Raw genomic sequence first — 25,354 nt, forward strand, 5'->3', positions numbered from 1 at the left:
CCAGACCCAGCAGGGAGCACAGAGGGGCCACACAGCACCTCCCCTCGCCACCCGCAGCTGCTGGGGAGGCCGGCGGGGTCTGGGGGTGCGCGTTGGCGCCAGGAGGATGCCCGGATGCGGACGGAAGCGCTCCTAGCGCAGGTCTGTGAATACAGGACCCCCGACGTCGCGTGACCTGCGGCTCCAACAAGAAAGACTCCCTGGCTCCCGCCCGGCCCTGACTGTGGCCGTGCGGCCTCACCCGGGAAGCCCCCTAGTGGGCCGAGACGCTACAGCGCGGTTGCTTCAGCCGCGGCCCCCACCCTGACTGCGGACCGTGAGCTCCCTGGGAGCCCCAGGCCTGCTTTGCTCTGCCCTCTGCCTTCAGGGCCGGGACGGTGCCGGGGCGTGGTGACGCGTTCCAGGGCGGTGGGTAACTGGTCCGCAGGAGCTCCGCCGAGAGTCTACCATGTTAAAGAGAACACAGCGGGTCTGGGGGTGTCTCTGATGGGTAGGAGCTGGGAAGGGGCCCAGGCCTGGAGCACAGTGCCAGGAGCCAGGGCTGCTGTTAGTCCTCCCACAGGGTCAGCCAAGAGTGGACTGGCCCCAGGTCCACGGTGTTGAGGGCGGAGTCTGTGCGTCCCCTTCTTATTCCCGGGTGACGGAGTACCCTGTGGCTCCCTGGCTTAAGCGTCACACAGATCCTCTCACAGCTGCCGGAAGTCCAGGGTGTGGCTAAACCCGGGCGTGGGCAGAGCCCCACTCCTCTCTGGACGCTTGCAGCCTTTCCCAGCACCGATGGCTGCGTGTGGCCCAGGCTCCGCCTCCAGCGAGCAGGGCAGGCCTCACTCTCCTCTCCTCTCTCTGCCTCCCTCCCCCAGAGACCCTGACTCTGCTCACATCCGAGAGTCCCCTCTGCCACCTCCGCCCAGCCCTGTCTGAGTCAGAGCCACCTGGGCTCCCCCGCCCGTGTGTCACAGGCGTCGGGGTCTGCTGTCACTGGCTGGAAGGAGCTGGAACCCAGCCTGGCTCCTTCTGCCTGATTACTGAGGGCGGATAGAGGCCCCGGCGAAGACCTCAGGCAGCAGAGAATCCACCTCACATCCTGGGACTCACTCCCGGGTCCGTGGCCAGCTCTCGGCCCTAACCCTCGGCTGGCCGGGGCGGATCTGGACCGCTGGCCTTCGCTGCATTGCACACGGAGTCTCTTACTGCTCTGAGTGTGGTGTGTCCAGTGGGTCAGCAGCCTGGCCGGCCTGAGTGTTTCCGTCCACTGGAGACGGGGACATGGCTGCACCTGCTGGTTCCTCGCACACTGGGAGCCCCAGGCTTTGTGTGCGGGGCTGAGGACAGCACCGGAAAGCCTGCTTCAGGAACGTTCTCCAGCAAGTGAGGGGCATCCCAGTCGTTCTTTGCGGACAGAGAGCTAAAGGCACAGCCAGCATGGCCCACACCCAGGAGGAGCCCGGAGGAGCCCCTGGCTGTGGGAACTGGAAATGTAAACTCCTGGCCCTTCCTGGGCAGATGCTACCGGCTGCAAAATACTCCAACATTCGATACTCCCCATTATCTGTTTGAAAGGCAGAGACAGAGATCCATCCCCTGCCTAGCTACAACAGCAAGGACCAGGCCAGGCCACAGCCGGGAGATGAGAACTCGATTCAGGTCTCCCACGTGGGCAGCAGGGGCCCACGTGCTGGAGCCGCCACCCGCTGCCTTCTGTGGTGTGCAGTGGCAGGAAGCTGACTCAGAAGCAGAGGTGATGGGCATCTAACCAGGGGCTCCGTTAGGGGCTGTGGACTTCCTAGTAACTGCTGTGTCGAAGGTCCACCCCCAATGCTTTGCTATTAAAAATGTTTTTAATTTTGTATCTGACACCTCAAAACTACATACGTGGGCCCCGGTGATGTGCACGCATGCGAGCATTGTGCAGGCTGCCCATGGCAAATGTGTCTGTCTTCTCACACCCTTAGCGCTCCTCCTGGCGGCACGTTCTCCCTTGTGCTTGGAGCTCTGTATCCTGGCAACCTGAGGCCCCTGCCGAGCTGCACAGCAGGAGGACTCCTCTCTTGACTGCGGCTCAGTGCCCACGCCCTGCCCAGCCTCTGGGAACCAGCATTCTGCCAGAGTGGGGCCCCGTTGCGCAGGGTCTCGCAGACTGGGGAGGATTCAGGACGAGGTGCACACTTGCTCTGTGTGGTGGGGGCTGTGGCTGCTGCTGCTGTCACAGTCATGCTGCTCAACAAACCGTCTTGCAGGCTGGGCTGGTCCTCAAAACCCGGCCGTTCACTGTGCCCCCGAGCGCCTGGGCTGGCTGCGCGGCACCTCCCAGCGTGCTGGCCATGGCAGACCCCTGGTCCCTGGGGGCCTGTGTACCCGGGTGGGTAGCTCGCAGGTTACTGATGCTGGAGCCCTTGGCCTTGTGCCTGGCCCTCCCCGCCATCTTCCCATTGGCCACTAAGGATTCTGACCACGAATGCAGGAGGGCTATGAGTGACAGCAGCCTTGTGTCTTAGGGCCTTGTGGGGGCCAGACTTCCAGTGTACCCTGGGAGGGAGCAGACGATGGCCCAAGTACGTGGGCCCCTGCCACCCACAAGGGAGACCTGGATGGAGCTCCTGGCTTTGGCCTGGCCCAGCCCTGGCTGTTGCGGGTATTTGGGGAGTGAACCAGTGGATGGAAAAATCTCTCTTCTCTCTGTCGCTCCCTCTCTCTGTTGCTGTAACTTTCAAACAGATATTTTTTTTTTAAAGAGGAGATCTCATTCCCCTCAGACACTGGGTTCCTGCAGACCCCAACCCTGTTAAAATTGTCCGGGTGAAATAGCCACTTGAGACCAAGCCTGAAGGTGGATTTGTTTCTTCAAGACGTGTGCACAAGAAGAGTGCCCGGAACCCAGGCTGGGATTCTGCCAGCCAACAACGCCCTGCGTCCGCCAAGTACTGAGAAGTACAGGGTATGGGCTGATGAGATGAAACACAGCGTCACGTGCAGGGTAGGCACTGTGATGCTGGAACCCAGACCTGGGTGTCCCGAGGGAGGGAGTCACGCAAAGGCCCTTGGTCACTGTGGGTCCCGGACCTGTTGGGGAAATGGTGAGGCGGCCAGAGTCACCATGAATGCAGGAAGAGAGTGGGAAGATGAGGTCGGTTAAAATCTGGAAGGCCTAACTGAGGACTTCGGAAAAAGAGTGTGCTGAGAGCCCACTACAACCACTCTAACACCGGATGATGCGGTCAGCTTGCACACTTAAGACACTCCGTGGGGCGAGCCTTCTTCACAGTGGTTGATGTGCTGCTTGGGACACCCGCATCCCGTATCAGAACACCCGCGTCGCCTATCAGAACACCCGTATCCTGCATCAGAACACCCGTGTCACCTATCAGAACACCCGTGTCGCCTATCAGAACACCCGTGTCACCTATCAGAATACCTGCATCCCGTATCAGAACACCCACGTCCCGTATCAGAACACCCGTATCCTGCATCAGAACACCCGCGTCACCTATCAGAACACCTGCGTCCCGTATCAGAACACCCACATCCCGTATCAGAACACCCGTATCCTGCATCAGAACACCCGCATCGCCTATCAGAACACCCGTGTTGCCTATCAGAACACCCGTGTCCTGTATCAGAACACCCACGTCCCATATCAGAACACTCACATCCCGTATCAGAACACCCGCATCCCCTATTAGAACACCCGTGTCGCGTATCAGAACACCCGTGTTGTGTATCAGAACACCCATGCCCCATATCAGAACACCCACTTCCTGTATCAGAACATCCATGTCCCCTATCAGAACACCCGCATCCCGTATCAGAACACCTGCGTCCCGTATCAGAACACCTGTGTTGCCTATCAGAACACCCGTGTCCTGTATCAGAACACCCATGTCCCATATCAGAACACCCGTGTCCCGCATCAGAACACCTGCGTCCCATATCAGAACACCCACGTCCCGTATCAGAACACCTGCGTTCCACAACAGAATGTGGCTTCTAAGGGCGTGTCCATGAGTGTCATTGCACTGTGTTTGCTGGTCAGAGCGCAGTCTGGCCGCATCCCCACGCAGGCAAGGGCTGGGCTAGAGGAGAATCCGTGTCCTGTATCCAGCTCCAGCCGGGCAGGGCCGGGAACCAAACACAGACTTTGTAGACCTCGCTCTGGTCCTGAGCGACACGGCGTGATGTGAAAATTCTGGAAACAGACTCGTGTGTGGACATCTCCGCTGAATTAGACTTGGCATAGCGTGTACTGAGACTTGGAGGACGAGGAAAGAGTATTCAGCCGTCGTTAACGGCGTGGTTCTTCAGAGGCACGTTGTGTGACGGGCAGCTGCCACCCGGCTGGTGTGGGACTCACAGGGTGGTGCTGGTCAGCATCCTTCGCTCCCTCCCCTGGCCCCTCCCATTCCCGTCTCTGAGCACCTGTTGAATCCAGAGCTGCCTGCCCTTGTCGTCCGCTGCCATTCAGGGTTGTAGCACGTTTTCTATGTCCCAGTATTCAAACCCCACAGAGCCCTCCAGGCTTCCCTGGGCCATCCAACGAAACCCTAGTGGGCCTGACACTTTTGTCCTGTGACACCCCCGGTGGGCCCAGGGCTGCTGTCTGGTGATACCCCGGTGGGCCCAGGGCTGCTGTCTGGTGACACCCCTGATGGTCCCGGTAAAAGCAGCAGACAGTGCTCCAGACCCCGGCAGCTTCCTCTCATCTTGTCCCAGAGGGCAGAAATTCTGGGGGGAGATGCTGGCAGCCCCTCACTAGTGCTTTGGGATAGCTGGAGCAAACACCTCACCAAATCGGGTTGGGGGGAGGGAAAGGGAGGGAGAGGAAGAGAGAGGGAGAGATCTTCCATCTGCTGGTTCACTCCTCAGTTGGCCACAACGGGAGCTTCCTCTGGGTTTCCCACAGGGGTGTAGGGGCCCAAGGACTTGGGCCATCTTCTACTATTTTCCAAGGCCATGGCAGAGAGCTGGATTGGAAGTGGAACAGCCGGGTCTTGAACAGGCACCTATATGGGATGCCGATGTGTCAGGTCAGGGCATTACCCCACTGTGCCACAGCGCTGGCCCTACCCTGAGATTTTTAAAGAAGATTTATGTTATTAGTTGAAAGGAAGAGTAAGGGACACACACGTTCCACCATGCTTGTTCACCCCCCAGCTGGCTCCCCCTCTCTGATAGTGACTGCATGCTGACTGGGGCTGCACCTGTCTGACCTAACACCCTTCGCTCCCCTTCTCTCTGCAAGGGAAGCTGCAGCGTGCCTGTGGCCCTCCCCACTCGGTTCCCCAGGCCTGCAGCCCCACGCAGGGACCGTGCTGTGTTAATATAGCTCATGCCTCTAATGCGTCCTCCTAAGGAAGACGGTTCCTCCCGTCGCTAACAACTTCCTTCCCAGAGCTAAATAGGGATCACTCGGGCTGCATTTGGCAGTGCCCACTTCCCAAATAAACAGAAGCACAAACATGAGCTGGAACAGTGTTGTAATTAGACAGCTGCCTGACTGTTCATCCACATGGGCGGCTGTATGGGAGGCTGGGAACGCCTGCCTGCCCCTAGTCATGCGTCCAGGTAGAAATGGCTGTTTATAAGCTGTCTGCTCACAGAGGTGCATGGTGGCTGGGGACATAGCAGCTCCAGGGTGTGTTCCTCTTGGGACGATGTCAGGGCCCTGCACGTCCCAGCTGTCTGGCCGCAAGCAAGTCACTTACCGTCTCTGAGTCTGCTGCACTGTTGTGAGATGGTGACGGTGGCACCCCACTCCCAGCATGAGATGTGATCCTGCGTAGCGTTGGCAGAGGGCTAGCGAGTAGTAGTTGCTTGATAATGAACTTGGCAGAGGGCTGGCACATAGTAGGTACTTCATGGGTGGTGGCTGCCGCTGTCTTGTTCATCACCGTCATCTTGCCTGGGCTGTCGTGGCTGCTCCCATCCTGTTGGCAGCATCTTGGGCGGGGGCCGGGGCACAGTTCAGCAGCACAGAGAATTCCTGGCCTCTCCAGGGGCTCCGCTGGTTTTCCTCAGTGCTGTGGGCCTTGTGCTTTGTGCTGCTGTACATGATCTCGGCAAGTCGGCAGTGGGTAGGGAAGCGGAAGCTGGCGTGGAGAGACCATTAGACACTGCAGGGCCTGGACTGGCAGCTGCGGCTCGGCTGGACAGGAGGTGTCACGTCAGCACCGTATCCCAGTGCCCCTACGCTGAGAGCCCGGGCAGCTGCAGGAAGACACACAGGTGGGCCCATAGCCATGGACTCCACTCCACATCCCTGGATTAAAAGTACTAGGATGTTACCTGCGCTCTGCACACGCAGGGTCATTGTCCGACAGGGTGGCGTGATGAGTGTCCACACGGCATTGGTGGTGAGCTGGTTGTTCTAGGCATGACTTAGCGGAAGAAGGAGGATCCATGGGTTGTGTGCAAATACTCGCCGTTCTACGTGAGGGGCATGGGTAGCTGTGGGTTTGGCACTGGCGGGGGGTCCTGGAGCCGTCCTCATGGATTCCAGGCTTGACTGTGCGCGGGACCTGTGCCTGGGTCACGGATCCATTCTCAGTCCAGCGTGAGCCGGCTGCAGGAACTGACCAGGTGTCTGTGTTTCATGGGAATTTGTTAACAAATTTTGGGGGATTTTATTTTCCCAGGATCCTGGGTGCTTGTGAGAGTTTCCTTAGCAACAGCAAAACCAGCGCTGTCTGGGGAGGGGGGCGCCCTGGCTTCCGGGTGACTGGAGAGAGAAGGGGCCCAAAGGTTTCTGTGGGTGCTGGAGAGGAAGCCGGTGCAGGCGGCCCCCGGGCCTGAGCATGACACAGAGGGAGACTCTTTTGACTTTAATTTTTTTGAATTTATTTATTTGAGAGACAGAGACAGAGATGTCCCATCCACTGCTCACTCCGCAGACGGCCACGGCAGCTGGGGCTGGGCCAGCTGACGCCAGGACCCTGCAGCTCTGGCCAGGCCTCCCACGTGGGTGGTAGGGACTCAGCTCCACCCAGCGTACATGTTAGCAGGAAGCAGGGATTAGGGGCTGAACCCAGTGTGGGATACGGGCACCCTACCCAGCATCTTAACTGCTAGGGCCCCAGTTAGCTTACTACATGCAAACAGAAACATCACCCACCACTCACGGAGTCCGGCACCTTCCCCCCTCGGCTAAGGTCGTTCAGCTCTGGGACGTGCCCCGGAGAAGGAGTTTTGGCGTCAGAGGTGGGACGGGCTTTGGGGTCCCCTCTGCCGTTTCCCCCAAGGCTGCCTCTCTTCTCGGGGGTCTGTCCTCCTCCCCAGGCCCTCACCTCTCTCCCTGGGGTCTGTCACCTCCTGACTGCTCGGGCCCCATCTTGCTAAGTCCCAGTCAGTGATAGCCTCAGAGACCCACGTTCTTGAACTTGGCTTAGATGTGTGCATTTTGCCTCATGACTCACAAAGGCCACGATCCTTGCAAAATTGACCAAAAATCCATAGGATTATAAAACACTGAGTACATACAAATCGATCACTAGCTAGTTCTGGCCAGGCGAGGGGTGTCAGGCCCCCCAGACTCCCTGGGCCAAGGGGCCGCCCTCCTAACATGTTCATGTCTACGACCCTCAGGTGTCAGGGCACGTGAAGGAGGCAGGTCCTGGGGGTGGCAGCACCCGGGAGGTCTCCACCTGCCCCTCTGTGCCCCCCCCACCTGACCTTCCCAGTGGCACGCGGGAGGGCGTCTCCACCTGCAGGGCACAGAGGCAGAGCTCAGTCTTGTGGTCTGTCCACTCTACTGCACACAGGCCCAGCTGCCAGGGCCCCCTGCCCCTGCCTGCCAGGGGAAGACTGGGGAGTGTTTGGGTTGTGGGGTGTAGCACTCGGATTTCCTGGAGCCACAGCTGGGATGAGAACTGGAGATCCGAAGGCCCGTGGGTCGGGGGAGGCATGGACTCTGGGTTCAAATCCCTGGTGGACGTCTGCCCTGTCACACAGCTGTGTGATGTGTGAGGACCACGTCGCTGTCTCGGTTTCTGCTCTGCAGATGGAGCTTGTTAGAGGCCCTCCCCCTGCCCCCACCGTGAGTGCTGTGTGACCCAACCGTGGGTGAAACGGTGGGGAGAGCACTGGGTACCCAGGAGAGGGTCAGTAAGCCTGGGCTGCTGTTTGCAAAATAGCTGGGCAGAGAGGGCATTTGTTCAAAGCAAGGGGAAGAGGAAGTCCACCTTGCGCAGGGCCACCGCGTTGGAAATGTGGAGGAGGGCGCCTGGTTGTTCTCAGGGTTCCCATCCTCTCTGCCTCCCTCTGGAAAAGCCAGGGAAGCAGGGAGGCGGCAGCGCCCCCGCGCCGCCAGCTGCTCCTGGGAGCCAGGCTGGCGGTGCACGACACCGGCGTGGGCTGCCTGTGCTCAGCGGACACCCCTGTCCCTACAGCACATGCGAGAGGCTGCTGACCGGCGGCAACAGCTGGAGTTGGAGCATGAGCAAGCCCTGGCTGTCCTCAGCGCCAAGCAGCAGGAGATTGACCTACTGCAGAAGGTGAGCAGCGGGGTTGGTGGCACGGGGACACGGGGGGGCACTCCCCCAGCCAAGCCTCACTCCCCCAGCCAAGCCTCACTCCCCCCAGCCAAGCCTCACTCCCCCAGCCAAGCCTCACTCCCCCAGCCAAGCCTCACTCCCCCCAGCCAAGCCTCACTCCGTCTCCTGCACGGCGAGGCCCAGCGCCGTTTCTGTGTTCCGGGTTTTCTTAGGTTGCCTGTAGTCACGTTCTGTGACGCAAAACTGGGGAGGCGCCCTAGTGCCGGGCATGGGTGAGACGGCAGCAGTGGACAGCTGCAGTGCAGCCGTCGGGGAAGCAGGTGCAGCAGGGGTCAAAGAAAAACGCAGCTGAGAGTGGACTCTGTGGCCACATCCAGGGAATGTGGCCTCCAGCCAGGTTTTCTTTGTTTTTTTTTTTTTTTTTTTGTTTGTTTTTTTTTTTTTTTTTTGGTACCACTGTTGTGTGAGGCTGGGGTGGGGAACAGGACAGAGCTGGACCCATCAAGGGGCGATGATCCTGTGAACTGTGGTCCATCCACACCATAGACTGGTAGGGTGTCAGGGAAAGAGGAATCGTGCTTTGCACCTGCTGGCGTGGTGAGGACACTCAATGACCGAGTGACAAACCCAGCAGTGCCCACAGCCTGACTCCACCAACCGAGGGGGAGGGGGAGGGGGAGGGAGAGGAGAGAAGAGAGAGAGGAAGGGAGGGACGGCATGGAAGGAGGGAGGGGGGTTCCACGTGAGTCCCTCCCAGGCGGGTAGAGGGCCTGAGGAAGTGACCCTCTGCCCGACCCCGACAGCAGCCTCATCCTGCTGCCTGATCTGTCTTCCAGAGCCGGGAACTGGGGGAGCCCCGGGAGGAATCAGGCCATGGGCACCTGTGAAGGGTTCTCATCCTCTCTTTCCTGGTGCCCAGTGTCCTGAGTTCTGCCCATCCCCCCTCAGGACAGCAGCCCCTGTAGCCACAGCCTGCCTGGTGGGGTGGAGAAGAGGCCGCCCACCCCCGTGTAGCCCCTCTGCCCTCTGACCTCAGGCCTGGGGGCCCACGTGGCTGGCAGCAGCCTCCCCACCCTGAGCAGGCTGCAGCCTCAGCGCCGGATGCAGTCTGCCTGGTGTTTACCGAGGTCTCACGTAAGGGGTGGACTTTGTCCAGCTGTGCGGATGGCGCGCTGGTTGTAACGAGCCTGCAGGCGGCTGGAAGCGACATGGCGCTAGATGCTGGCTGTAAAAACAGGCAAACAGAACGTCGCTGGGACGGGCAGGGGTGCTCATCCTGTCCCCGCTGGGCGGGAGCAGCCTGCGTCCATTCTGCGTCCATTCTGCGTCCATTCTGCGTCCATTCTGCGTCCATTCTGCGTGGCTCTGGGCTGAGCACACCGACGCGCAGCCGCCCTGGCAGGGTGAGGGCCCCCTTCTCTGCGTGGGGCTCCATCTGCCTGCTCAGTGTTTGGCTGCAGCTGCCCGTCTTGACCCTGCTGTGCCCTCATCCATTCCTGCTCAACTCCGGGTCTCTCTTGTACACTGAGGCTTCGTGTGTGTGTGGAGCAGTGGAAGGAACGGAGGTGGACGTGAGTGGGCTGCGTGGAAGGAACGGAGGTGGACGTGAGTGGGCTGCGTGTACCATTTCTCACCAGCTCTGATTTTGTAAATCTCTGAGTCTCGCGTGGAATGAGCTTGGCGAATTCTCTCCAGAATTTTCCTTGCAACTGCTCCTACCATGGACAGCCGTGGGGAGCACTTGCTGACTGTCACTTGCTCCTCCGTTCAGCAAGTGCTGTGCTCTGTCACCACAGAGATCCAGAAAGCAGGGACACAGGGCCATGGGAGCCAGGGCCGCTGCCCTCCCCAGGTGGAAGCAGAGGGACAAGGAAAGGAGAGGTAGGTACGTCTGGACACGCTCGCGGGGGCAGACGCACGAGGGAGATGCGGATGAGAACAATACCATGGTGCCGAGAGCTGGGGTGGGGTGTGAGGTGCGGGGCACAGGCTCAGCGTGTCCGGGAGACCGAGGCCGTGGGAGGCGCAGCGCTGAAGCCCCCGCCCCGCCGAGTCGGGGCTTCCCTGTGGAGCAGCCAAAGATGAGTGCCTGCCCCCTGGCGTGACGAAGGTCACCAGTGGTCTGAGGGCTTCCCAGTCTGGAGGATTCTGAGAGGCCTGAGGAGCTGTCTCGGAAGGGCGCCCTGCGCTCTGTGTCTGCACCCCGGCCTCCTCGCGGGCCCGTGTGGGGGCCCTCACTCCCACCACTCCGCAGAGTGGCACTTGTGCACTCCTGCCCTGGTCAGGCCTCCGTCCTCACTGGGTTCCAGGCACCACCCCTGGCCGGTGTCTCCTCCCACCCAGACCGCTCTGGAGCTCAGAGGTCACCCCACGCCTCTGTCCTTGGCCACGTCACCACTCGGGGGCCTGATGGGTCCTGACGCTGGTCTCACAGAGCCCCAGGCTTAGCTTCCATCTCTGGCTCCCCACCAAGAACCCCAACTCTTCCACTCAGGCTCAGCCTGGTGTCACCACTGGGAGGAGCTCTGATGCCGCATCCCAGAGCACCCCCTGCCTGTCCTCACCAACACCTGCCGTGCCCACCCCCTCCCCTGCTCTGCAGACAGAATGTGCACAGAACGCCTGCTGGTGGCCCCTTTGCTCCCGGATCCCCTGCGGGAGCTGTGAACTCCTAGCAGGCAGGTCTCGTGCCCAGACGCCTCCCTGAGCCTGGGTCTGATCTCCCAGGGCTGGATGCAGAGCTGGGGCCCAGGAAGCGCCCTTCACCAACATCTGACCCCGGGCCTGTGCCTGGCCCTCGGCCACTCCCCTTCCGGAAGGACCGTGTGCATGTGGTGAGCCGGAAGCGGGGCGCTCCCCACACTTCCCAGCACCTGAAGACTCCATGGGACCCGCAGCACCCGCAGGCCCTGTCTCCCAGGAAAGGGCGGGGCTCTTGGGCATCCAGCATCAGGGTCCCCATCAGCTTTGCCCAGCGCCCCTCCCTGTCCCAGCGCCCACCTCGGCCCTGCCTGGCATGGGCCTGGGAGACGCGGGAGGAATGGTGTGCAGGGAGGGTGCTCACTGAATCACAGGACGGGTGAGCGACCACACAGCCGGGCTGTCCTAGCGCGAGTCCAGGTGACGCAAGAGCATCCTTTGCTGAGGGACATGGTGGGGCGCAGGTGTGGGAGGAGAGGCAGCCACGCCAGGCCCTGTGCCAGCTGTCGGCCTCCCCAGCGCTGCCCGAGGGTCCTTCCCAGCTCCTGCCTGTGCTCGATCAGCAGGTCTGTGCTGAGCACCTGCACCGGGGCCACAGCTGTCAGTGGGGCAGCGAGAGGGCCGGCAATGCACACTGCACGCGTGACCGTGGACCCCAAGTGAGGGGGGCTCTGGGCCTTGCCGCCACGCCCACCCCGCCCTTGCTGAGTTCGGGTGCTGCCGTTTTCAGGGTCTTCACCCAGAATTCCTGGTCCCGGCTCATTGCAGCACTGGTTTATTTTTGGCTTGGGTGCCTTCAGCCCTGCCAGGTGAGGACACGGCACCCCGCAGGCAGCACCGCAGCGGGCAGCTGCTCGACCCACTGACTGCTCGGGATTTGTCATTTGCCTGCTGTCTGTCCACCTGTTGGAACGCACGCTCCAAGAAGGGGCCCCCGCACTGTCATTGCCCGACACACGCAGGCGTCAACAGATGCTGGGTGAGTGACGGAAGGGTCCATGGACTGATGCGCCTTATGTGCCATTAACAAGCCAGCTGACGCCCGGCTCCGAGCGGCGCTCAGCAGATGCGCGTCGAGCGAGTGAACGGACGGACGTGGCGTTGAGGGACCTGGGCTTCAGTGGCGCGGGCCCCACCTCCCCGGCTTGCTCCCAGGGCAGCAGGGGCTCCAGAGCCCACTTCTCCCTGGCGCTTCAGGGGTCGGTTTCCCACCTGTGGCCGTCATTGTCCGGGTGGTGACCCAGGAGGATGAACAAAGGGCTTTTCCTGGGCTGACATTCATCTGCGGACCTGATAATTTCACTGCCCCCTTAATCCCCCCCTGCTGTGAAATGATCACTTCTGTCCACACCGCCCCTGAGGTGGACGGTGCTGGGACACACTGGCCTCACTGTGCAAGTGCAGCCGAGGTCTCTACCATATCCCGCGCTTCCCTCGGAAGCTCTGGCTTTGCTCCATCCTGTGGGCGGCAGGGGTGGAGCCCAGACTGACCCACCCTGTTCATCGGGGCAACACCGCCCCCTAGGCAGTCTCCCAGGCTGGCACCCCGCCCTCGACCCTGAATCCTCCCCGGGTGGCACCCTTCTCCCGTGGCCTCCCAGGAGGGCTCTGGCAGCTCAGCTGAGTGCCACAGCAGGGGCTGTGGTCTGAGGGTCCTGGCAGAGCTCACCACCGGCCCATCCGCCTCTTCCACGGGGCTGCCGTGAGGTACACCAGCAAATGGCCCTTGCTCTGCTGCAGCCCCACCGACACCCCCAATTCCGCCCAGTCGCTGTGGTGCCCAGGTGGCCGGGGCAGCAATGCCCCCCTGAGCTCCTGATGTCTGGCCCCTGGGGGCACGGGACCCCTTCCTCTGGCATCTCTGTGAAGTCACGCCGCCCGTACGTTGGCACTGGCCTGAGATGAGACTTGCTCAGGCCGTCGCTGAGAGTTTGCAAGAACTCAGCACTGCCAGTCTTCGCTGCTAATTTTAACCATCTATTCTCATCGCCCAAATGGCCCAGCTTACAAGGAGGCTACAAACGCCAGCTCCCAATTTTCATCTGAAGCCGGAAGCCACGTTGCTGCTGCCAGCCTGGCCGCTGCTCACAGCCTGTGAGGGTTTTGTGCTGTCTTTTCATCCTGCCACTTGAAAGCTCTCTTTGATTCCGTGGACTCAATGGTGGCATTATTTATATAATCCCCGTATGTTCTCCGGCTGTTTGTCTTGTCTTCTGTTTGGCTATTTATCGTCCCTTTTGCTGTCTTTGTTTGAAAGGAGCCACTTTAAGCATTGGGCAATTCTGCTGAATTCAAGAACAGTGTAATTGACGTGCGTGTTCTGTTCGCGGGCCGGGCTCTCGGGAGCCTCTCTGGAGCCAGGAGAGTGCAACGCGTGCGGACGAGCTCTGGTCTCAGGCTGCCTCTCGTGTTTAGTCTTGGCCGTGAAGCCAAGCTCTTCCCAGCCCCCGGGGTCTTGCAAGGGAAGCCGACGCTGCTGAGCTGATGTCCACTCCGAGGACGCTGGAGCCGAGCCCTGGAGAGGGTGAAAGGTGTCCCTCTCTGCTCAGCACGCAGGGTCCTCCCACCGACGAGCGTCAGGAAACGGTCCTCTTCAGGAACGGGTGCTCCCCCGTGTCCTGGGGTGCGTTCCCGAGTCTCTCGAGGCTGGGGGCCGGGGCCCACACGGGAAGAGCATGCAGGGGCCTGAGGCGCCCCTCTGCTCCGTCCCGGGACACCACACAAGCTCCTGCTCGACCTCAGCTTCCCCCACTCGGTCCTTAACCCCCGACGGCTGCGTGCCTGAGGACCCTCGGTTTCCAGGAGGAGGCCTTGCCTTGTGGTGGCAAGATAGCTGCAGCAGCTCCGACCTTCACTGCTCTCGGGCTGGAGTCCTAGGAGGGCCCTCCTGGCCTAGCATTCCCTACGCAGAGGCTCAAACCTGCTGCTGCCAGCCACCCCTGGGCACCTGGAGCTGTACACACCTGCTCTGCATGGGGGGGGGTGGACTCCTGGCACATCCAGGGGCTGCTCCTTGGGGGGGGGGGCTTTGAGGCCAGGCAGGCAGATGTGCAGGTTCTCCCACCATCACTCATGGTCAGGACGGTCAGGCTGCTTCAGCTTTGTGTGAATTTTCCCTTGGGCCCAGGGGACAGAACCTGGAATCCATTATCCCTCCCCTCCAGGCCGGAGGTGCTGGGAACCTGGGGTCTGCTCAGGGCCTCCTTTCCTGCCCCGTCAGGGCCTGGGGAGACTGGGGAGACCCTCAGGTCACTGGGGTCTGCTCAGGGTCTCCTTCTTGCCCCGTCAGGGCCTGGGGAGACCGGGGAGACCCTCAGGTCACGGGGGTCTGCTCAACACCTCCTTCCCTGCCCCGTCAGGGCCTGGGGAGACTGGGGAGACCCTCAGGTCACGGGGGTCTGCTCAGGGCCTCCTTCCCTGCCCCGTCAGGGCCTGGGAGACTGGGGAGACCCTCAGGTCACGGGGGTCTGCTCAGGGCCTCCTTTCCTGCCCCGTCAGGGCCTGGGGAGACTGGGGAGACCCTCAGGTCACTGGGGTCTGCTCAGGGCCTCCTTCCCTGCCCCATCAGGGCCTGGGGAGACCCTCAGGTCACGGGGGGTCGAGGTTTTGCTTCCAGGTGGTGAAGGTCCTGGAGGAGGAGGAGCCCCAGAGGCTGTTCTGGTTCAGCCCTTGCCCACAGGCCCCTCCCCAGAGGCGGGGTCAGGGCCGCCCCCACCTCCACAGCCCCCTCCGGCTTCTGCGGCCAGCACCAGACCGAGCCCCGAGCCAGTCCCCCAGCCCAAAGGGGCCGAGAACATGAGACATGACTTAGACCTCTGGGGTTTCAGGGCTTCTAAGGGGAGCAGAAATAAGGACCCACCTTGGTGATTCCGACTTAACCAGATTCTCCTCTAAGCGTGTGCTCTGTTCTCTCTCTTTCTTACACAAAAGGCTCAGGTTGAAGCCAAGAAGGAACACGAAGGCGCCGTGCGGCTGCTAGAGGTGAGTGGCCTGGGTGTGACCGCCTGACCCGGCGCCTGCTCCCGCGTGGCACCTGCTGTGTGCGTGCCGGTGCTCAGCGCTGTCCTTGCAAGCATGTGAAGCGGCATCCTCTGTGCCGCCCAGCAGCCGGGGCCACGTGTCTCTCCTCCACAGGCCCTGGGCGTGGATACCAGGGAGGATGGGCCCCCAGAGAGGGCGGCTGCACCACTCCTGGGGTGCCCCACCCTCCCACAGTCCCATGGGGCACCTTGCTGAGGCAGCATGGATCCCAGGAGGCAGAACCAGAGACAGGAGGGCCCAGGGGAACCAAAGACGCCAACGCCCCGGGCCTCTGCCAGGGTGGTGTAAGCACCTCCTCAGCCACCCGCCGACCCCAGTCGTGGGGACCAGACGGAAGGGCTGCCACGTCCCGCCAGCTGCCACATCCCGCCAGGTTGGGTGGTGGGTTGGGAGTAACCACTTCTTGTCCCTGGCTCTTGGTCCCATGCCAGCCTCCTTGGGACAGGGTGGACAGGCAGAGAGGGGTGGAGACCTTGGGTCCGCCCCAGAGGCCTCTGCCACCTGCCTCCTTCATGCACAGTGAGTGGGCGACAGTGGGTGGCTGGGCCTGCCACCTGCCGGGGGCCTCGGTGGCTCCTAGGGGCGGCTGAGTGAGAGTGCACGGCCTGGGGCCTCCAGGTGTGAGACAAGGGGCCCTCTTCAGGATGGCCTTGTCCTTCGTCCCCAGGGGGAGTGAGGCCCGCTTAGAGCACGCAGAATGCGTCTCTTAAGGTGTCTGTCACGTCTTCCTCCTCACCCTGAAGCGTGTCTACATGATTTTCCCATGGCGGCGTTGCTTCTGCCCGTCCAGAGGGGAGTGTGCAACGGGAGGCGAGCAGGACACATAGCCCGGGAGAGAGGAGACTGGGCCCCTGCTCAGATTCTGCCCCTGCCCGGGTTTCCTGTTGCGCCTGAAGGAGGCAGGAAAGAGGGCACCTTTATCCCATTACCCGGAGTCCGTCTGTCACGTGTGTTGATCACGTGTGTGCACGGGACCGTCTGCGACGGTCTGGCCGTGGTGCGTGCTTTGGAATGTGGCAGGAGCCGAGCCGCGGGTGCGTTGGATGGCACAGTGGTGGGGCGGCGGGGGAGTGCCGAGGACGGACTTTCTTTGACAGCGTCTCTGTGCTCCTGTCTTGCTTGGCTTCCGCCCAGAGCGCCCTGGACCGCATGCAGGTATTCCGGAGCTCCCTCCCGTGTGCTTACTGCTGCCCTCCGCGTGCCTCTGGGCAGCCGTGCCCCCCTGGTCTGCTCGGGCCGCCTCTTCCTCCTGACGGGTGGCAGGGTGGCGGGGGCGCGGGGCTCTGCGGCCCGGGGGCTGGGGAGCTGGCCTTGCAGGCGGAGTGCCGCTGTGTGGATTGCTGAGCAGGCCTGGTGCACACGGCTCCCTGTCATCTGCGTGCCTGGGACTTCCTGCCGGGAGCACGGTCGGAATTCAGATGACCGTGGGAGGAGACATGGCTGGGACTGATGCCCCCCTGGGGCCAGCCCAGAGTTGGGTCATGGTCATCGGAATTCATGCCCTGCCTTGTGCCTAAGCTTCCGTCTTTCTGTTCTGTTCTCCTCACCCACAGCAAGCTCCCTCCTGGGCAGGGTAGCCCTGGGCCACGCCTTTCTCTAGGGGCAGAGGAGGGGCTGCGTGTCTGTGGACCAGAGTTTGATGACGGCTTTAATCACACGGTTCTCAAAGGGGGGCCCCGGAGCAGGGAGCTTGTCAGAAATGAGGACTCCCAGGGCCCCTGGAAACCTGGGGAGGACCCAGAAACCATGTTTCAGCTTCTTACGCAGAGCTTGTGCCGCGAGGTTTGCAAATCCGCCAGGCAAGACCTCAGGAGGCAGAAAATATTGGAAGGAGCCGTTTCCTGGGGAGGCTCTGGTGACCTGCACCTCCACTCCCCACCCCTACCCACTCCCCTCACTCCCGGCAGTCAGGGCATGTGGCCATGTGGTGTGGTGGTGACCTGACCTCCACCCCCACCCCTGCCCACTCCCCACACTCCCGGCAGTCAGGGCATGTGGCCATGGGGTGTGGTGGTGACCTGACCTCCACCCCCACCCCTGCCCACTCCCCACACTCCCGGCAGTCAGGGCATGTGGCCATGGGGTGTGGTGGTGACCTGAACCTCCACCCCCACCCCTGCCCACTCCCCTCACTCCCGGCAGTCAGGGCATGTGGCCACGCGGTGTGGTGGTGACCTGAACCTCCACCCCCACCCCTGCCCACTCCCCTCACTCCCGGCAGTCAGGGCATGTGCCATGCGGTGTGGTGGTGACCTGAACCTCCACCCCCACCCCTGCCCACTCCCCTCACTCCCGGCAGTCAGGGCATGTGGCCATGGGTGTGGTGGTGACCTGAACCTCCACCCCCACCCCTGCCCACTCCCCTCACTCCCGGCAGTCAGGGCATGTGGCCATGGGTGTGGTTGTGACCTGACCTCCACCCCCACCCCTGCCCACTCCCCACACTCCCGGCAGTCAGGGCATGTGGCCATGGGTGTGGTGGTGACCTGAACCTCCACCCCCACCCCTGCCCACTCCCCACACTCCCGGCAGTCAGGGCATGTGGCCATGGGGTGTGGTGGTGACCTGACCTCCACCCCCACCCCTGCCCACTCCCCACACTCCCGGCAGTCAGGGCATGTGGCCATGGGTGTGGTGGTGACCTGAACCTCCACCCCCACCCCTGCCCACTCCCCTCACTCCCGGCAGTCAGGGCATGTGCCATGCGGTGTGGTTGTGACCTGACCTCCACCCCCACCCCTGCCCACTCCCCACACTCCCGGCAGTCAGGGCATGTGGCCACGCGGTGTGGTGGTGACCTGACCTCCACCCCCACCCCTGCCCACTCCCCTCACTCCCGGCAGTCAGGGCATGTGGCCATGCGGTGTGGAGGTGACCTGACCTCCACCTCACCCCTGCCCACTCCCCTCACTCCTGGCAGTCAGGGCATGTGGCCATGCGGTGTGGTGGTGATGTGACCTCCACCCCCACCCCTGCCCACTCCCCCCACTCCCGGCAGTCAGGGCATGTGGCCATGCGGTGTGGAGGTGACCTGAACCTCCACCCCACCCCTGCCCACTCCCCCCACTCCCGGCAGTCAGGGCATGTGGCCATGCGGTGTGGTGGTGACCTGACCTCCACTCCCGACCCCTGCTTACTCCCCTTACTCCCGGCAGTCAGGGCATGTGGCCATGCGGTGTGGTTTCCATGCCCCTGGGGAAGGCGGTGCATCTTAAGTGGCTCCTTGAGGACTGTGTTTTCTTTTGTATTTTTGTTTGTTTGTTTGTTTTTGACAGGCAGAGTTAGACAGTGAGAGAGACAGAGAGAAAGGTCTTCCTTCCATTGGTTTACCCCCCAAATGGCTGCTATGGCCGGCGCGCTGCGCCAATCCGAAGGCAGGAGCCAGGCGCTTCCTCCTGGTCTCCCATGGGGTGCAGGGCCCAAGCACCTGGGCCATCCTCCACTGCACTCCCTGGCCACAGCAGAGAGCTGGCCTGGAAGAGGGGCAACCGGGCCAGAATCCGGCGCCCCAACCGGGACTAGAACCCAGAGTACTGGCGCCGCAGGTGGAGGATTAGCCTAGTGAGCCGCGGCACCAGCCGGGGACTGTGTTTCCTACCATGGAGAACAGTGCGTCTTAGCACAGTCCAGCACTACTGAGTGAGGCTGGCCGAAAGCACCCATGCTCACGAATTCAGTTCCACAGATGTTTCTTTCTTTATTTTTTGAGATCACATAGTTTTAAAAAGATTTCATTTATTTGAAGGGCAGTTAGAGGGAGAGGCAGAGAGAGAGAGAGAGAGAGAGAGAGAGAGAGATCTTCTATCCACTGGTTCACTCCTCCAAATGACTACAACAGCTGTGGCTGGGCCAGGCTGAAATCGGGAGCCAGAAACTCCGTCCAGTCTCCCACATGGGAACTGGAGTCCCTCATCCGCTGCTTTCCCAGGTGCATTAGCAGGGAGCTGGCTCGGAAGTGGAGCAGCCGGGACTCTAACCAGTGCCCACGTGGGATGCTGGCTGTGCAGTGGCTTAACCCGCCTGGCCATATCGCCATCCCCACGGATGGTCCTCAGCCTTGTTTTCAGGTTGAATGTGCGGCTGGGGTGTTGGGGGTGGCAAAAAGGGACACGTCTTTGTTGCTGGCCAGGACACATGAGCAGCACCCATGGGACCACCTGGGCTCGTTTTGGGACTGAGCAGAGGGGGGCATCAGGAATAACTCAAGTGGAGCAGGGGGTGATCGAGAGCCTGGAGTGGGGGCCCCCGGGCACCGACAGCGTCTGTCACAGACAGGGAGCTCCGTCAAGACGGGGAAGCAAGAGAGCTGATGCCCAGGGTTGCCTGAGATGGAGCGCACAGCCCTGTCTTCAGGCCAGACCAGGGAGAAGTGAGGCGCGCTCGGACCGACTACCTGCCCATGCTGTCTCCGGGAGGAAGGGAAGGGACCCGCCCTAGGCTTCCCCTTGTCTCCCGTGGGCAGGCGCTCTCACTGTGAGGCTGCCAGCGTGGCTCAGCCACCGCGGCCTCTGGGGTGCCGGCAGCTGCAGCAGTGGTGCACGGCCGGGCGGGTCCTGGAGTCTCCATGGCAGGCACGTGATGAGTGTGGTCGGGCTCGGCCCCGAGTCCGCCTCCTGTTCACGCTGAGTACACTGGGCTCAGAGACATGGAACCTGGTCCCGAGGACGCGGCTGTGAGAGGCCAGGGTCGGGTCCTGAGGACAGACGAGGCTGGGAGCAGCTCCGCCGGGCAGCTGTGCTCGTGGTGCTGTCGGGAGGAAGGAGACACGGCGTCTGCACACAGGGCTCCCTTCCCACGATGAGCGTGCTCCGACGACACGTGTGCTGGGCACCCTGCCTGTGCCGTGTGTGTGAGGCCGCGTCTCTGTGGGTCCCCAGGATGGCCGCAGCGGGGCCCCTCCATGAGTGCTTTCCTGGGAGAGGAGGTCATTGTGCGGCGGTGCCGTGAGTGGGAGTTTCCGCCGTCTCGGCGCCGCGGCACAGTCTTTCCTGCTCCGGTGCCCCCTTTCCCTGGCACCCACGGCCGCGTGCTCTGAAATGCAGCGTATCTGGGGCTGGGAGTCACCTCACCAAAAGGTGACGTCATGAACCAAGAGGTGACGTCACCAAGAAGTTACGTTGCTAACGGAGAGGTTATGTTACTAATTAAGAGTGTAAGCCGCTAAGAGGCGAGGTCACTGAGAGGTGAGGTCACCAGCCCAGGCAGGGAAGTGTGAGAAGCCCGAGTTCCCACGTCCTCGTGCCCTGGTCACACAGTGCACCTGGGCACAGGGGCAGCTGGGCACTTGGGAGCTGGAGCACTGCCGTGCCCTGGCAGATCCCAGGCTGCTCCTTGGCCAGAGAGAGAGAGAGAGAGGTCTTGGCTGTGGCTGAGGAGACGCCCCCGTGCCTGGCAGAGTCTGACTTGAAATTTGCCGCCTGGTTGTGGAAGCCATGGATGAGCAGACAGCCTGCAGAGATGGGGTGACTGACTCCTGCAGCCCCAGGTGGGCAGGCTCCAGGACCTGGGCCAGGGAACCTGCGGGGTGGGCAGAGGGGCCAGGGACTGCAGTCCAGGGCTGGGGTCTGTCCTGTCGCCTGTGAGTGCGTGGCCTTTCACCCTCCTGCCTTGCCTTCCTCACTGGTCAAGCTCAGGCCAACGTACCATGGGGTCTGAGGGTCAGCACCAGTGTGCGGGGCTCCTGGCAGCAAGTGTCCAGCGTGGGGACGTCACGTAGAGCACGGAACCGGAGCGTCCCCTGCTTGTGCCTGTGGCTTGGGCTCTGAAGCCAGGAAGTCCAAGGAAAATGGCCACATGGAGGAGTGGTCCACCGGTGGTCCTGTCTCTGAGGCGTTTTCCTCTGTGAGAACCCACATCCACCTTGCACGCATGTCTCTGCCCATGGCCCCAGCTACGTGTCTGGTGACTGCGCCATTGGATGCCACTGTGGTCAGGATGCAGTGGCTCATGAGCAGCGACCCCACTCCCTTGGGCCTGCAGGTGGCCACCTCAGGGTAGGGGGGCCAGGCCGGGTGCCCACCTTCTCCCTGCCAGCCTGGAGCAGATGACCAGATGCTGAGATGCACAGCACCGCGTGCAGGCCGGTGGGCTGCTCTCTCCTTTCAGCATCTCTGGGAGCCGTCCCTCCTGCTGTGACTTGGGGGCAGCCTTGGCTCCAGCCCCAGCTGCCTGGGCTCGGCAGCAGCAAGGCCAGCCCTCGCCAGCCAGCCTCAGCGAGGACCAGGGGCTCGACCCCCTGGGAAAGCCCCCAGGAGCACCCAGAGCAGAACAGCTCGCAAGCGTCGGGGACTCTGCCCTGTCTCTGCCTTCAGCTTCATGGGCTGGGTCCGCCCGGCTCTCGCCTCTTCAGCCACGTGCTGGAGCTGAGAGGAGCCGCTCAGCTCAGGGTCTGCAAGGTGCCGAGGCCAAGGTCGGTTGGCCCTGTGGCAGAGGGCATCAAGGTGGGTGTGGTGAGGGTGACAGGTCGCACCATCAGGTGGGAGGTAGAGAGCGGGTCAGACCCTGGCTTTATTACAGTGTTTCACAGAATTCCCTGCCTTCTGAGGGTGGCTCCCACCACTGCCGCCCAGCTGCCCACGCGCGTCCCGGCCGTGGCAGGGCCCCAGCCTCCGTAAGCTGCTGCTGGCGGGGCACTCGGAGTCGTGTCATGCTGCCTCGATGCCGTTTCTTCCGAGCCCTGCGGCAGGGGTCCGAGCAGGAAGGGCACGTGGGCCAGGCGTGGTCAGACGCAGCTCTGAGATTCTTTCCCTGGGAAACCTCAGATGGGAGCGGCGTGGCCAGACCTAGAACGCACTACGAGGCTGACTCGCGCAGGTGCCACGCCTGCGCCCACGTGGACAGACACCTGCCTTCCCAGCTCGCCGACGCAGGGAGGGGCCGCATCTTCCTGCAGGGCGAGATCACCGTGCCTGGGTGCCCGCTCAGACCGCACACTCGGGAACCTTTGACACAGGCTGTGCCGGAGAGGCTGGGCTGAACTACAGGTCGCCGCTTCTCTGCAGAGACTGCGAGGGTCGTGAGGCGGGCGGGCTGTGGCTGAGGCAGGCGGGATGGCCGGCAGCAGTCACTTTGTGCGTGCTCTTCCTGCTGCTCCCCTCTGCCGACCCCCGTGTGCACCCAGGATTTGCGGGCAGCTCTCCAGTCTGCCTGCCCAGGACCCTGCCCAGTCAGTCACAGGGCTCCCTGACAGCCCCTGCCCAGAGACCCTGTGCAAAGAACCACCTGTGACGAAGTGGGAGGAAGAGGAAAGAGAGGCCGGCGACTGCGGGGCCCAGCAGGCTCCAAAGGGGGGACGTGGTCTCAAGCCCTGGCACACGGTGCCTGCGGCCAGCGAGCCCCTCGGAGGGCAGGGAGGGCCCCGCACCTGGGAGGCAGCGGGGGAAGGGCCGCTGTCAGCACACTGCCCCTCGCAGCCCCTGCTCCGAACGCCACGGCCACAACAGGGACGGCATTCGCTGCCCAACGTCCTGCCTCTCGCTGGGCACCTGTGGTTGGCCCCGTGGTGTCCGCTGGGGAGACAGAGACTGCTACTGCCACCGCCACCACCGCTGCTGCCGCCATACAATAACCACAGCAAAGGGGACCTGCTGCTGCCAGGTGACAGTGACAACACCAGCACTGCTGCCAGGTGACGGTGACAACACCAGCACTGCTGCTGCCAGGTGACGGTGACAACACCAGCATTGCTGCCACGGTGACGGTGACAACACCAGCACTGCTGCTGCCAGGTGACGGTGACAACACCAGCACTGCTGCCATGGTGACGTTGACAACACCAGCACCGCTGCCACGGTGACGGTGACATCACCAGCACTGCTGCTGCCAGGTGATGGTGACAACACCAGCACTGCTGCCAAGTGATGGTGACAACACCAGCACTGCTGCTGCCAGGTGATGGTGACAACACCAGCACTGCTGCCAAGTGATGGTGACAACACCAGCACTGCTGCTGCCAGGTGATGGTGACAACACCAGCACTGCTGCCAGGTGACGGTGACAACACCAGCACTGCTGCTGCCAGGTGACGGTGACAACACCAGCACTGCTGCCAAGTGATGGTGACAACACCAGCACTGCTGCTGCCAGGTGACGGTGACAACACCAGCACTGCTGCCACGGTGATGTTGACAACACCAGCACTGCTGCTGCCAGGTGACGGTGACAACACCAGCACTGCTGCTGCCACGGTGATGTTGACAACACCAGCACTGCTGCTGCCAGGTGACGGTGACAACACCAGCACTGCTGCTGCCAGGTGATGGTGACAACACCAGTACTGCTGCTGCCACGGTGATGGTGACAACACCAGCACTGCTGCTGCCAGGTGACGGTGACAACACCAGCACTGCTGCTGCCAGGTGATGGTGACAACACCAGCACCATTGCCAGGTGACGGTGACAACACCAGCACTGCTGCTGCCAGGTGACGGTGACAACACCAGCACTGCTGCTGCCACGGATAGTACTACTACTACCACTTCTGCTACAACTGATAGGACCAACAATACTGGCGTTACTGCCACAGATGGCAATGATAGTAAGGCTAATGCTGCTGCTGTGACTAGTACTGTTACTTCAGCTTGTATACAGACAATGGAGATAACACCAGTGTCACCGGTAGTAACACCCTGGGACAAATTCCAGACTCTTGTGGTCACCACTGCTACAGCGGCCAGGGTCTGCTTGGCTGCTGCGGCCAGGCGCGAGGGCCGCCCACATTCCTGCCTGGGGCTGCTTTCCCACGTCCTTGGCTTGTGATAACTGCTCGGCCCTCCCATCCATCCTACCACATGGAGTCAGACACCGTGTCGTCGTCACCCAAGGAGACGGGAACTCGCCACGGTCGCCCAGCTCAGGAGCCGGTGGCAGGCCTGCAGCCCCCAGGCTCCCCTGCCCCCTGGGCCCACCCAAGCCTGCCCTGTCCTTCACCCTGCAAGTCCCAGCCCTGGAAACTCCGAGCCTGGGCCCTGTGCTGATGACCTCTGTGGCCTGGAGCCCTGTGGGATGGTGCAGCCTCAAGGGTTGAAGCCTGGGTTTAATCGGTACAAACGCTCACAGCCCGTGGGGGCCTGGGACGCGTGGCCTTTGGAGGGCTGAGCTTAGTACTGTGTCCTGGAGGCCAGCCCTGGCTCCCTCTCTCACTGGGGACCCTCCTTCTGGCGTCAGATGCTTCCCTGGCCAGGGGCCCTCCGTGCCATGCAGGAGGGTCCCCCCCTTGCCCTCCTGTGCCGCAGCCTGTCCCTTAAACAGGGGCCAGCTCCATCCAGCCTGGTGGCCCTCCCCAGCATCCTTCCGGCCTCACACTAATGGTGTCCACCAGCGTACTGTACGCTAAGTGCTGGGACAGACTGGCTGGCGAGGGCTTCCTTTATGGGCCTCGTGGGGAGGCCACACTGCACTCAGATCCTGGCCCTTTAGCTACAGGTACCGGGAGAGCAGGTGGATGGTGGCTCGTGCCTGGCCATCAAGCCCATCCCTGGTCTGCCCACCCCCCAGGGCCAGGCGCAGGTCAGATGCCGCCTTCTGTCCAGCATATCAGGTCAGACAGCCCCCACCTGAAGACTTCTGCCCGAGATGCTCACCAGGTGCCAAACCCCCATGGAGGTGGCAGGACCTCAGCGGCCCTTCCCTGCCGTGGCACCCCCACGCCACACTCGTGTGCTAGCCGCACCGTTTGTGCACACCAGCTGTCTAGTCATTTCAGGTTGTGAAGCATCTGTGCATGACTGAAACTTCTTATTTTGAAATCGCTCCAGATCTGAAATGCGACTGTCAATTTGAAATAATTTTAGACTCCCAAAATTTACAAAAGCAGCACAGAGTTCCTGTGGACCCTTCCCAAGCTTCGCCCAACCACAGTGTCTTCCAGGACCCCAGGGGACCTTCAGAAGCCGGACGCTGGAGCAGGCAGTCCGCAGAGGTTCGGAAGATGCTGGTGGGGACACGCGTGTCCCTCGTCAGGTTGCCCAGGTTCAAGTCCTGGCTCCACCCCCACATCCAGCTTCCTGCCAGTCAGACCCCTGGGGGCAGCGGTGATGGCTGTATCAGTTGGATCCCTGTCACCCACACGGGAGACCTGGGTTGAGTCTCCAGCTTGCAGCTTCAGGCTGGCCCAGGCTTGTCTGTTGTGA

General features: G+C 62.1%; 1 protein-coding gene across 11 annotated transcripts in view; it reads left to right on the top strand.

The window, feature by feature from the left end:
* RIMBP2 (RIMS binding protein 2) overlaps nt 1-25,354 on the top strand; it is a 205,985-nt gene that overhangs the window by 128,375 nt on the left and 52,256 nt on the right. For 8 of the 11 annotated variants that reach the window (XM_070065733.1, XM_070065731.1, XM_070065737.1 and 5 more), the window contains exons 3-5: nt 8,379-8,483; nt 15,114-15,164; nt 16,359-16,379. In XM_070065733.1, coding sequence (XP_069921834.1) covers nt 8,382-8,483; nt 15,114-15,164; nt 16,359-16,379 — 174 coding nt within the window. In that variant the 5' untranslated portion in view covers nt 8,379-8,381. The remainder of the gene's footprint in view (nt 1-8,378; nt 8,484-15,113; nt 15,165-16,358; nt 16,380-25,354) is intronic. The other 3 variants (XM_070065734.1, XM_070065736.1, XM_070065741.1) reach the window with 1 other exon arrangement.

The sequence above is a fragment of the Oryctolagus cuniculus genome, chromosome 21 (assembly GCF_964237555.1).
Source record: "Oryctolagus cuniculus chromosome 21, mOryCun1.1, whole genome shotgun sequence".
In the NCBI taxonomy this organism is placed as follows: domain Eukaryota; kingdom Metazoa; phylum Chordata; class Mammalia; order Lagomorpha; family Leporidae; genus Oryctolagus; species Oryctolagus cuniculus.